This window comes from Pan troglodytes, chromosome 11 (genome assembly GCF_028858775.2).
Source record: "Pan troglodytes isolate AG18354 chromosome 11, NHGRI_mPanTro3-v2.0_pri, whole genome shotgun sequence".
Classification (NCBI taxonomy): Eukaryota; Metazoa; Chordata; class Mammalia; order Primates; family Hominidae; genus Pan; species Pan troglodytes.
In genome coordinates, this window is record NC_072409.2 from 302,143 (window position 1) to 315,119 (window position 12,977).

General features: G+C 56.7%; 1 protein-coding gene across 9 annotated transcripts in view; it reads right to left on the minus strand.

Moving 5' to 3' along the window:
- Window positions 1-1,907: 1,907 nt before the first annotated feature.
- CACNA1B (calcium voltage-gated channel subunit alpha1 B) overlaps window positions 1,908-12,977 on the minus strand; it is a 248,727-nt gene continuing 237,657 nt past the window's right edge. For 7 of the 9 annotated variants that reach the window (XM_063788039.1, XM_063788036.1, XM_063788040.1 and 4 more), the window contains 7 exons: window positions 11,799-11,911; window positions 10,598-10,725; window positions 8,195-8,330; window positions 7,639-7,755; window positions 6,020-6,224; window positions 5,511-5,761; window positions 1,908-4,924 (listed from right to left, as the gene is read on the minus strand). In XM_063788039.1, the coding sequence (XP_063644109.1) occupies window positions 4,394-4,924; window positions 5,511-5,761; window positions 6,020-6,224; window positions 7,639-7,755; window positions 8,195-8,330; window positions 10,598-10,725; window positions 11,799-11,911 (1,481 nt within the window). In that variant the 3' untranslated portion in view covers window positions 1,908-4,393. Of the gene's footprint in view, window positions 4,925-5,510; window positions 5,762-6,019; window positions 6,225-6,250; window positions 7,264-7,638; window positions 7,756-8,194; window positions 8,331-10,597; window positions 10,726-11,798; window positions 11,912-12,977 lie in introns of those variants that run through there. The other 2 variants (XM_063788042.1, XR_010148796.1) reach the window with 2 other exon arrangements.

The window sequence follows — 12,977 nt, forward strand, 5'->3', positions numbered from 1 at the left end:
TGGCGGCTGGAGACACTGCAGGGCCCTCTTGCTCACGGGGTCATGGCCTTGCGCCCCCTGCTGGCGGCCAGGGCACTGCAGGGCCCTCTTGCTCCCAGTGTAGTGGCGGCACGCACCCTGCTGGCGGCTGGAGACACTGCAGGGCCCTCTTGCTGCCACAGCCACCCGGCATTGAACAGTGACAGTGTGGCCAGCGCTGTGCTAAGCTCATCTCAGTCATTCTCTCACCACATCCTCCAACGAGCCCGTGAGGCCCAGAGAGGTTAGGCGAGTTGCCAGTGGTCACACAGCCGATAGCGGCCAGGCTGGAACTTGGACTCAGGCTCCCAACTCTCACCCACCAGCATGTGCTGATTCCCCTTCAGGGCAACTGGGAGCCACGAGGGATTTTTAAGGGGGGTGGGTAGCACGGTCTCAGTGCCCTAAATCCCCAAGTCACGTTCGTGGAGAACCCGCTGCGTCCACCTGGGAGACGTGGCTGGTCTGTTTTCAGGGTCTGACCCTGCTGGCCTCTTCCTACACCACTTAAAGTTGGAGTGCAGGTTGTTCAGCACTATCAATTCTGCAAATTCAAACTGAAATGGAGCTAATACTGGGGAGACCTGATGTCCCAGTTCTTGTCTAACTTGAAAGAAAGATTCTCACCAAGAGGCAGTACAAAGATGGCAGATAACTTCATTGAAAAGAAATATAGTGTAAAGAGCTTATTGTAGAAAAAATAAGTATGCCTCAAGGGAGAAGTGGGGCTGATCTGCAGGAACACAGCCCCAGGGTCCTGAGCAGGGAGTTTTATGTTGGACTTCTTCACATTCCTCAAGTCTCCACCTCTTTTCTTTGTCTGGTTTTCCTGCTCCTTCCTTAGATCCCTGACTTGCCCCACCTAGGCTTGTGGGACCCCCTCACTGTTGGCTGACACATATGTGCAGTGATCAGTGTGATTCCACTGCTGGGGCTGGGCTCCTTCCTGCCACTCCAGGAAGGTCCTACAGTGGTCATGTCTGTACCTACTGTGCCTGCCTATCTCTTTCGAATGTCCTTCTCTGCCCTAATCTGTACTTATGGTGCCAGGTTTCTCTTAAGAATGTCCCCTTTGTCCTTATCAGCATGTAGCTAGCAATATCCTAACATTTTAACAGCAGAGTGAATGATTATTGGGGCACCTTAAGAGGAGCTCTGTGCCCCAAACTCACACAGCCTCCCAGAACCTCCTCTACCCAACCCCAACCCTAACCCACCACTGTAATCTTAACCAACCCTAACTCTGATCCCCAGGGAAGTTGAATCTGCCTCCTCCTGCCAAGTGCCTCCCTTGATCCTCACCACACTCTCAAAACCTGATCCCACACTTGCATTGAAAACAAACTGCAGGCCAGGCATGGTGGCTCACGCCTGTAATCCCAGCACTTTGGGAGGCTGAGGTGGGTGGATCACTTGAGGTCAGGAGTTCGAGACCAGCCTGGCCAACATGGTGAAACCCTGTCACTACTAAAAATACAAAAATTAGATGGGTATGGTGGTGTACACCTGTAATCCCAGCTACTCGGGAGGCTGGGGCAGGAGAATCACTTGAACCCGGGAGGTAGAGGTTGCAGTGAGCCAAGATTGCCTCACTGCACTCCAGCCTGGGCAACAAGAGCAAGACTCTGTCAAAAAACAACAACAACAACAACAACAACAACAAGAACAACAACAAACTGCAGTTCTCACTTTCTTCTGACCCCTCCTAGCAGTGCACCCCAGGCCCACACCCTTGCATATACCAGTGGCAGCATGGTGGGGTTTTGTTTTTGATTTTTTGCTAAGTTTTTATTTTAATTCAAGGACTTTGCTTCATACAAAATGTCATTGTAGAAACAATAGCAGAATCCAAAGTTTGGCTGATAAATATGACTCAGGCAGCAAACTAGTCAATCACAGAATTTCTTTTTAAGTAGGTCCCAGATGTGTTGCATGGTTGGGACTTTTTTTTTTTTTTTAACACTTCTTAAATATAAAGTTTTGCAACAAACCTTTGATTTATATCAAATATAATTAAAAATTAACAAATGAATACATTGTATCAAAAAGTACGAAGATATACATTATCATGCACATACTTGTATATATGTATATATGTATATATGTTACATGCACACATAACTTGTTCAAACTACAGCCACTGCTTGACTGGTTCCAGATGCAGACAACTGGGTGATGCACTTCAAATTTGGCAGCTCACTATGAGATTCAGGGGACATATATGATAGCCGGAGAAGACACAGTGAGAAACAAAACCCAAAGTCAGGAAAACAAGACATAATGTCTCCTTTCCCCACTCCCTGTAGTTTTCATCAATTCCAATGCCTAGAAGAGTCTAGACAAGCCAGCTAGGCTGTGTGGGTTTAGAAAACTGGATTCTCGACCCAACACTGCCTGGGGAAATGGCTGTGGTTCTGCATGGAATGGACACATTTGACACCCAAGATAACATGGGCTGGGGGCTGGGGAACAAGAGACAAAACGTCAGTGTCAAAATACACATCCTTCTACTTTGCAACATGAGCACAGTGATCACATGCACAGTCTGAGATTCCTGGTTTATTCTATTGGAATAAAATACTCTGTTATCTTTAAAGTTTCAGAGTGTTGTGCCTTCAGGTAAGGAAATTCTATAAAAAGGTTTGGTCACAATCATGCTGAACCCCGAGACCAGGCAGCGGTCTTGTGTGTTTTACTTCTATTAAATGTGTCTTTTGTTGCATAGCCCTATGGGTTAATGACATCCACACACTGAACACACCTGTACAGGCACTGCATCTCCTGTGACACAGACACACACACACACACACGCATCACACACAATTTCTTTGAGGAGAATCATGGGGTAGAAGCCAAGAATCCAACACAGATCATCTGGAATTTCAGAACACGGAGGACACACCACCATCAACTGCTCTAAATGCTCCCTTTCTTCACAAAACAAGGGACCTCCCAGCATCTTGTGCACCTTGGACAGTGTCCTGAGCATGGTCTTTCTGTCCTGAGCGTGGCCATGGGGGTCAGACCTCACTTGACTGCCTGCTCCCTGTGTCTGGCGCCAGGACAGTGCTGGGCATCAGGTGCCTGGCCTCAGTGGCAGGAGCCGTGTCCTCCCTCGGTCACTTGCTCTGAGTTTCATTCCAGCTGGGGCTTCCTCCCTCCTGCCCTGACGGCCCCACATCCAAGCCCCCAGCCAATATCTTCCTCCTTCCTACCCGCCTTTGCCTCTCTTCTGCTGTATGTGGAAGGAAACCTATTTCACACACCACAGAGTGTGCCCTGAGAATCATATGCAGAACAGACTGAAAATGCCTCACACAAGCACGTGGTCAGCTGCCCTGTGGCTTCCTTGGAAACCCCTTCCACTCGTGGGAGGAGGACAGCAAATGGCTGCCTTGTTTGCCACCATGACATCCAGTGCTCTCCACTGGCAAGGGCTTGCTACCTGGCTGCCATTGCGAGTACTTCTCACAACATCCTGCGGTGATGGATCCCGAGGCCTCGCCTCACACCACAGTGCCCAGGAGCCTGGGTGTGAGGGCCTGGCGGTCAGGCACTTGGTCAAGAGCAGCAGAGCCAGGGGCCGTCTAGGGTCCACCTGGACTGGACAGGGCTGCACAGGGAGTCTCCTCGCATAAGCCACAAAGACACGTGGCAAAAAGCTGACATCTTTCTTTCACAGGTTTGATTTTTTAAAGTTATGTGAACATTTCCTTCCCCATTTTTCTGGTTTTCCATTTTTTCTACATCAAGTATATAGAAGTGACAAGAATGAGAGGTGTTGCAATTAAAAATCACAACCACAGCAAGAACACTTTCCAGCTCGGTTCCTGTGGGGCTGACGGTGTCCAGGGAGGACAGAGCTTGTCTGAGTGAGCATTCACTGACACTGGCGGGCTGCACAAGCCACGACCGTGTCCCCCTCCCCATCCCCTCCGTCCCGAGGTCTCGGCGCACTTTCAGGTGGGCCCTGCTTCTCTGTGCCGCACGGCCACGTGAAGGGTGCTCCCCACAGGACGCAGAGCTCCTCACAACGGCTCCAAGCACCCATGCTGGATGCTGAGTCCCAGGACACGGGATTTGGACTCCTGGGTCCTTCTCAGCCACACACAGCAGCCTGCGGTTTAGGGTCTGGTGTGTGGTACGAGACCCAGGAAGGCAGGACAGGAAGGGGACAGAGAGAGCCGCATCCTCTAACAGGGCTTTATTCGTCGTCTAGAGTAAAAGAGGGGAGGAGGGGGAGGGAGGGGCCGCAGGAGCCTCACCAAGGTGGGCAAGGCCTCCCCCCAGGGCCTGCTGCCCCGTGTGGATGATAAAACTCATCCACTGGAACACACGCCTGCTGCATGCAGGCGTCTGAGTGGTCACGGTGCAGCTAGCACCAGTGGTCTTGGTCAGGGTGGTGGTAGCTGTGCCGTGCTCGGCCACCCGAGCTGAGTCCCAGGGTGCAGTGGTAACCGTTGGGCACGCGGCGGAGAGGGTGAGACTGGGAGGTCAGGGAGGACACGTAGGAAGTCCTGGAGGAGCGGCCCGAGTTGGTGGCCACAGCCTCCTCGAAAGTGAGCGTGTCCTCAGGCAGGGCGTGGACAGAGGCCTCACTGTCCAGACGCTGCCCCAGGTAAGGGTCAGAGCCAATTCGAGAGCCAGGGGCCAGGGGCTGGCTGAGGGGGTCTCTCTGCAGCAGGGCGTTGTGTTCGGAAAGCCCACGGCTGAGCCGGCCTGGGGAGAAGGCAGGGAGGCTGGTCTGAGCCCCGGCGAAGTGGATGGGTGAGGAGTTGGCCGTCTTGTAGGTGATGCTGGGGCGGGGAGTCAGGGGCGTCTGGGGGAGCTGCCTCCGCCCACCGCGGCCGGGGGTGCTAGCACCAGATGTTGACAGCAAGGGGCTCCCATTCACGGAACCACTGCCCTACATGAAAATGGACCAGAACAAATCAGAGGTAAAAAAAAAAAAAAAAAAAAGCCGAACCAACAGACAGAGCACATCACACACAGGTGCCTGGGGGGATGGGAGGAGAGAGGGAGGCAATGGGGGACGAACTGGGCTGCGGTGGCCAGGGAGGCAACAGGCACCTGTGTGCGGGGGAGGGCGATGGTCAGGGTCAGGCCCAGGAATGGGGTTGGGGAGAGCAGGGAAGGGACAGGCTGGGGCCAGGGAAAAGGACAGAACAAAAGCCCAACAACCACAGTCAGGGAAGGAGAGTTAAGTGACCGAGAGAGAGGTGAGTATTTGGGGGCCCAGGTCCGAAAGTGGATGAGGACGCAGAACCACCGTCCCAGGGTGACCCAGGCAGGAGCTTGATGAGAACACAGCTGGGGTAGGCTGCAGACGTGGGCTCCGGGACAGGGCACAGAGGGGGCGCCCGGCCCTTGGGGTTGCTGGGAATGACAAAGGGCAGCAGCGAGGCCCTGGGGAGAGGCAGGAGCCTGTGGGACAGGGGTGCTGGGCCGAGGAGAGGCAGCTGGGCCCTGACCTCCCCACCTATTCCTCTTACCTGTGGGTGGGGTCCTGGCTCCTGGCCAGCTGTTGGCGACGTTGGGTGGCTGCTGAGGGAGGGCTTGGGCTTCGGGGGCTCACGGCCCCCAAAGCGGTCGCAGGAGTAGAAGCGCTGCTTCTCCGAGGAGGAGGATGAGGGCTGCCTCCGCTCCTGGGACCGGCCCCGCTCCTGCCGGCGCTCTCGTTCCCGCCGGCAGCCTGTAGGCCCCTCTCCCGGGGGCAGCCCCGGCCCCGCAGCACTGCTTGGTGCTGGCCAGGGAAGAGAAGAAGTTAGCACGGCCAGGCCCAAGGCAGGGACCCCTGACCCCCGGGGCCAGCAGGACAGAATTCAGGTGGTGCCAGGGGAGGCTAGGGTGAGGGTTAGGGCCTGGGCCTCAGTCCCACCCTGCTCTGGCTGGTTATGGGGTCACGAGGCCCACAAAGGAAGAGGGTCCCCCATGGGCTGCTTGGACCCCCTGACTCGGGCCATAGCTCCCTGAAGGACTCCCCGGGCCCCTCCGCACGCACCGCCATCCATATCGGCAGACAGGCTGGGCCCCTTCTCCAGGGACCTCTGCTTCCTGTCCCTGCGGCGGTGGCAGCGGTGGTGGTGGTGGTGCGACGCCTGGCTAGGGGGTGGGCGGTCCGGGGTGGTGCTGCAAAGATGAGTCCCACGGGGCCGCTGGGCCAGCGTGGAGATGGAGCGCTTCATGGGGCTGGCATCTGTGACGGGCTGTGGGCAAAGGACAGGGGTGGGCAAAGGACTGAGAGTGGGCCTAGGGGAGGCACCAGGGTCAGCGGGGATGCAGGCATGGAAGTGGGTGGTGGAGCAGGCCAGACAGCAGGCCCAGACGTCCCCCATCCTGGTCTCACAGTCAGAAGGACCCAGGCCTGAGATGGTAGCCCAGGAGGGCAGGCTGGGGGCAGACAGTGCCTGAGTCCCCACCCCATCCCATGTGTCGTGCCAGGAAGAGAGAGGTGGCTGGCTTGGTTGGAAGAACCCTGAGTGGAAACCAGAGACGCCTCTGCTGGCTGCAATGGGATCACTCCGCCTGGTGCGTCTGGGGTGGACTGGCTCCCGAGCTGCTTCCACGGCCAGAATCAGGACCTGTGAAGACACCTGGGAGGGGTAGGCCCTCCCAGGTAAACTCACCCACAGCCGCCAATGCATCACGTGTGTGAAGGAGGAGGCCCCAGCACAGGCTGCAGGGAGGCTCAGCCTGCACCCACCCATCAGGCAGCACCCAGGAGGGTACCACTGGGCGGGGAAAGAGACAAGGGAGGAAGGACAGGTGGGAAGAGGAGAAAACCCTAAGAGGGAGGAGAGGCAGTGAGGAGAGGAAAAGGGTTTGCTGGCCACAGCAGAGGGATGGGAGACGAGCCACAGACAAGCTTCAGATCCACAGCTCCACAGCCCAGGTCGGCCGAGGGACAGGGCTGGCACGGGGGCTCCGGTCACTTTTGGCCAACTGAAGCAGGCTCATGTTGCAGGTGAGGCCCTGCAGCCCCTCCGAGGCCTCAGAGGTCCGGGCACAGTGTTCCCAGATTGGCCTTCGAGGGGTGATCCTCCCAGTGTCCTTGTGGAAGGAGCCTCCCCCGGGAAACACATGGGGCCAGAGCTTCCTCTTCCTGAATCCAATGTGCATGTCCCAGAAAGAGGCGAGCCCAGCAAGGAGCTGGGTAGAAAAGTAGTCCAGGGACTGCCCATGAGCAGGGAGGGTCCTCCGTAGAACCACAGGCGGGAGAGGGGACTGAGGTGTCGGTGAAATTTTCTGGATGAGAGTGGGGGTTGTCTCAGGGAGTAGAGCCCCGGAAAGGAGGAACAGAACATGGCTGAGCCAGAGTGGGGGCCCCTATGCCCCATGGCCCCTAATAGGAGGCTGAGAACAGGCACAGCTGTCCTCTACTGGACCTGACCCACCCTCTGGAGAAGCCTCAGGGGCTGAAGGCATCCAGGCTGCACCTCTGTTGGCGCCCAGACAGGACTGCCCGGGGTGCCTGCTCCTGCCTCAGCAAAGAGCTCCACACGTGGACCTCAGCCCTCTCCACCCCAGGTCTCCTCACCTGTAGGAGGCCCAGAGCCACACCCCCACTTCCCCACCCCCCACTTGCCCAGCCCAGGGCCTGGACCCTCCCAGACCACCTACCTGAGTCTCGGCCGCGAGGCGGGGCATGGAGGCCGCTCGACCCTGGCTCTCCAGCCCAGGCTGGGGCTCCCCATCAGGGCCCCTCCGGGTTATGCTCTGCATCTGAACGTCCACAGCCTGTGGATACAGCACTCACCTAGTCCCACCACACAAGGCACCGCGGACTCATCTGATCCCACCCCGGACTCACTCCATGAGGCACTGGGGTCTCACCCAAATCCATCTCAGTCTCACCTAACTCCCACTGCTGTTCACACGTCCCCCATCCTAGTCTCACACACCCCCCATCCCTGTTCACATATCCCCCACCCCAGTCTCACACGTCCCCCACCCTGGTCTCACACATCCCCCACCCAAGTCTCACATGTCCCCCACCCTAGTCTCACACGTTCCCCACCCCAGTCTCAAAATCCCCCATCCCTGTTCACACGTCCCCCACCCCAGTCTCAAACATCCCCCATCCCTGTTCACACGTCCCCCACCCCAGTCTCAAACATCCCCCATCCCTGTTCACACATCCCCCAACCCAGTCTCACTAGCCCCCGGGAGTGCTCACCAGTGCTCCCGACCGCCCCACAGGGATCTCTGTGGAGTGGCCACGCTCCAGGGGTGGCCTGGCCTCATGGGGTGCATCCTGGGTCCTTTGAGTGCCCCAGGAGACAGACTCTTTGATGCCACTCTCTTGGTTTTGTCTGTGGCAGAGAAGACAAACAGATTCCTGTAGGGTCAGAGACTGCAGGTGCCTTACCAATAGCCTGGTGCTTCAACCTGCCAGGCGTCTCCACCACATGCAGCAGAGGTCAGGGGGTTTGGCCACCCTGTTCTGGACTGAACTGAGCCCTCCTTTGGGCACAAGAGCCCCAACGTGGCCTGTGCACGCTGGACCCAGGCAAAGCCTCATCAAAGGACATGGATCCAAAACAGGGTCAGAGCAAGGAGGGATTCAGAGTGGCAGAGAGGATGCAGAGCACCAGCTTACGGCCCACAGTGCTCAAGTCTGAGGGGGGCCTGGGTCCGTCACCCGCTCCTCTGGACAAGAGGCTGATCTGTGAAGTGGGAGCAGGGGTTGTCCTTGCCACACAGGACTATCCTGGGAAGGAGTGGGGCCGCATGTGTACAGCCTGCATTAGGACAGCAGCTGAAGAAGTCCTGCCTATGCCAGCAGACAGCAAGAGAAGCTGTCATGGAGAGGACAGGCTGGGACAGATGAGGGCAAAGCTGTCATGGAGGGGACGGGCTGGGACGGGGGGTAGGGGGCCTCGCCCGGGACTCTTTGGGCTGCCTCCTCTAGGGGCTTCCTCCCTCAGGGGTCCCTTGCTGGTGGCTCCTCCTTACTTCTCTGACCCCCCACCCCAAGCCACAATGAGCCCTTCCATCCCTCGGCTCTCTGCTGGGGTGCAGCCTTCTGGCGGAGGCCACCCCACACATGCTCCCCATACGCCTGCCCCAATAGCCCCACCCAGAGATACTTCCGCACTGGTATTTCTCATCACTTGTCTCCCAACTGGCATGGAATGTGTTCGGGTGAGTGCTCATTCTCACATTCAGTGAAACACTGAAGACTACATTCTTAGTCATGCAGGTTGAGTGGCACTGATCACTCTGAGCTCAGACTGGAGCCTGATAGTCTAAATGGACCACACCCTGACCACAGCAGTGGACGCAGAGATGGCAGAAGGACACACTGGTGGTTGCTGGGGCTTCTGAGAAGCCCCATCCTTTGTCTTCTGAGAGTTGCAAGCAGCTCTCCTTCCATGCTGTCTGGGGCACTGCAGCCCCTGCTGGCGCCAGGCACAGAGCGGCCGCAGTGGCAGGCTGGTGCTAAGAGGAGGGGTGGTTAGGAGAACTGGAGCTGGCTCCTAATGCACCGCTAACCCTGAAATAACACCACGTCCAAGGCCAGAGGTGTGCTCAACCCGCTCACTAAATGGCTCAATAAATACCCTCACCAGACCCAGTCTGAGTGGGTGCTCTCTGACTTGGAGTTGTAATTGATTTAGGTAGAAACTACCATCACAGAAATAACAGAAGCTCAATTTCCTGCTGAAAGCCTGGCTTAGATAAACCCCAGACACCTCACTATCTCCTCCCACCTGCACATACAGTCAGAATCAGGACTTTAAATGCAAGGAAGGTTTTCAACAGCATGCTGAAAGCAGTGTGGGAATGGGGAGCTGCCAGGGGCTCGGGAGTCAGCCCCCAGGATCTGGGTCCTGAGATTTGGGAGCACACTTTTCTGGGCCACAGTGGGGAAAAGTGATGGTTCTTGTAAGTCACCTGCTTCTGGGTGATTTGTTACCCGGAAATATTGTGGCAAGAGTTAAGTGATACAAAAGAACCTTACCAATTTCTTTACAAAATATAACAGCTTCAGAAATCAGTACCAAAGTGGAGATCTGAGAGGAAAAGTGCCTTACGGGGTTAGAAAGATCAGAGCAGTAGAAGGCCATTGACAGAAAGGGGTGGGAGATGGAGGTGGAATCTCAGCGTCTGCTGGCACGGAGGGCCGATGAGGAGCAGGGGCAGGGGCCTCTTGTCTGAAAGGGAAGCAGGTGCGTGTGTTGGGAATGGGACGTGGTGGTCTAAGTGCTGTTAGGAAGGTGGGTTCGACGAAGCACCTGTCTAATGTCACAGGAAACGATTTTAAAGTCTGCCACAGAAACCTAGCAAAGGAAGAGCCCTTGACTGCTCTCAGGCAGCAAGTACAACAAGCATCTGTAGCAAAGCCAGCCCCTGAGAACTGAGATGTGGCCTGGGGGCTCTCTGTCCTTGGAGGGTTGCTAAGGGCCCAAGTGCAGGGTCGGATGGCAGACATGCCCCTCAGGTGCCTCCAAGCTGGTGAACCCAGAGGCCAGTGGAAGTGAGGGCCAGGGAGGTCGAGGAAATGGGATGTCTGCTTCCCCCTTTACTGTCTTTGGACCTCCTCCTGTCCAGCTATGTCCTACATCTGGATACTCACATGGCCCCGCCATTGCTGAGGGAGGTGGAACTCTTCTGTCGAAGGAAAACCCGGGCTCCTCGGAGCACAGCCGGCTGTGTCTGCTCCACGGTGGCCTTCAGAGGGTGGAACAGGGACACAGGACCCATCTGCAAAGGAGGCAAAGGGAAGGGAAAGAGCTCCAATGGGCCTGCAATGTGGCCTCTGTGACCTGCTCTGACCACGTGGCATGGGGCAAAAGCCAGGTCATGTTCAAGCCCAGCCTAAGGGCTCTTTCCCCTTAGCAAGGGGCTGCTTACTTTCCCTGATATGTCCCTAAATATGAGCACGTGCCCAAAACAGTGAAGCAAGCCAGGGCACCCTTACAGCATCTCCTCAAAACCTTGCCTGTCAGTGACTTCAGGAAAGCCATGTCACCTCTCAAAACCTCAGTTTCCCTGTCTACACAACTAGGGGATTGGACCAGATTACAGGTGGCAACAATATTCCATCTAATCATCACCTTGAATTGGCTGGTAGGAGTTAGGGTTAGGGTTAGGGTTAGGGTTGGGCTGAGCAAAATTCCGAGATTTCAGGGCTGGGGAAGACTGCTGCATGGATTAGTGATGTCTACCCCAGGTGTGAGAATGGAAGGTGTGGCCTGAGCACCACATATTCGCCATCTGAGGACTGGGTCAATGTCCCCAGAAGCCCTGGACACCTAGACAATTTTCCAGCAGAGAGACTACATATGGTCACCGAAGACACGGCTGTGTGGGAAGGACAACATCGGGAAGATGGGCCCCCAAATCATCTCAGTCAAAGGCAAGAGCAGAACAGACAATGATCCTGAACCTATCTGAATTTCTTTGCTCTCTGTGTGAAGGGAAAACAGTTCTCCTTTCACCTCTCCAAACAATCCTCCTCAAATGGTCTTCACATCTTCTTCTCTTCCACCCCATAACAACCATGACACTGCCCAGCCCAGCCCTCATCTTCTGGCCCTGAGTGCTGACTTTCTATGTCAGGAGCTGCCCAGTACCACCAGCTCATGGAAAGCATAAAGGCTGTGTGTAGTTTCTGACTTTGGGGGCCAGAGAGGTAGCTGCAAGAATCTTTCATCTTCCTTCTGAGATACTTTTTCCAAGAATGGTGTGCATCTCCCCTGTCGTCAAACCCCCGAAGGATGCCAGAGCCTCGGAGGCATCACAGTTTTCCTGGAAAACTGAGGGCCGCCAGCTACCTGGGAGAGGCCTCCAGGAGCCTGCTGCATCTGGTCTCTGGTGGTTTTGTTCTGCTTGTAGAAGTCGAATATCATCAGAGCTGCATAAACCTTCCCCACTGTCATCTCATCAGCTGGAAAAGAACACAGTAGTTGAGATTCGGAGAAGGGGGCAGAGGATCCATGGAAACAAGGGATGGAAGTAAGGTGAGGAAACAGCCGCCCCTCCCTCACCCCCGACAAGGACTCCTGGAAATGCACTGGGACAGAGGGCTCTCAGGCAGAACAAGGGGCTCGGCCACCAGGAGTTTGGCCTACCTAGGGCTCCTCCAGATGCTGACCTGGCCCTCCTGGCTGCCCTGACTCCTCCTGAGGCCTCTCAAGGCCGGGCTGAGGCTATCCCCACCTGCTTAATGCAGGGCCCTTCCTGTGTTTCCTCCCCAGAAAGCAAGATGGAGTTGGGCACCTCCCGGCGCTCCCTCACGTCTCCCAAAAGATGGAGTTGGGCACCTCCCGGTGCTCCCTCACGTCTCCCAAAAGATGGAGTTGGGCACCTCCCAGCACTCCCTCACGTCTCCCACAAGGAGGAGTTGGGCACCTCCTCGCGCTCCCTCACGTCTCCCAAAAGATGGAGTTGGGCACCTCCCCGCGCTCCCTCACGTCTCCCACAAGATGCAGCTGGGCACCTCCCGGCGCTCCCTCACGTCTCCCAAAAGATGCAGTTGGGCACCTCCCCGCGCTCCCTCACGTCTCCCACAAGGAGGAGTTGGGCACCTCCCCGCGCTCCCTCACGTCTCCCACAAGGAGGAGTTGGGCACCTCCCCGCGCTCCCTCACGTCTCCCACAAGGAGGAGTTGGGCACCTCCCCGCGCTCCCTCACGTCTCCCACAAGGAGGAGTTGGGCACCTCCTCGCGCTCCCTCACGTCTCCCACAAGGAGGAGTTGGGCACCTCCTCGCGCTCCCTCACGTCTCCCACAAGGAGGAGTTGGGCACCTCCCCGCGCTCCCTCACGTCTCCCATAAGATGGAGTTGGGCACCTCCCCGCGCTCCCTCACGTCTCCCAAAAGATGCAGTTGGGCACCTCCCCGCGCTCCCTCACGTCTCCCACAAGGAGGAGTTGGGCACCTCCCCGCGCTCCCTCACGTCTCCCACAAGGAGGAGTTGGGCACCTCCCCGCGCTCCCTCACGTCTCCCACAAG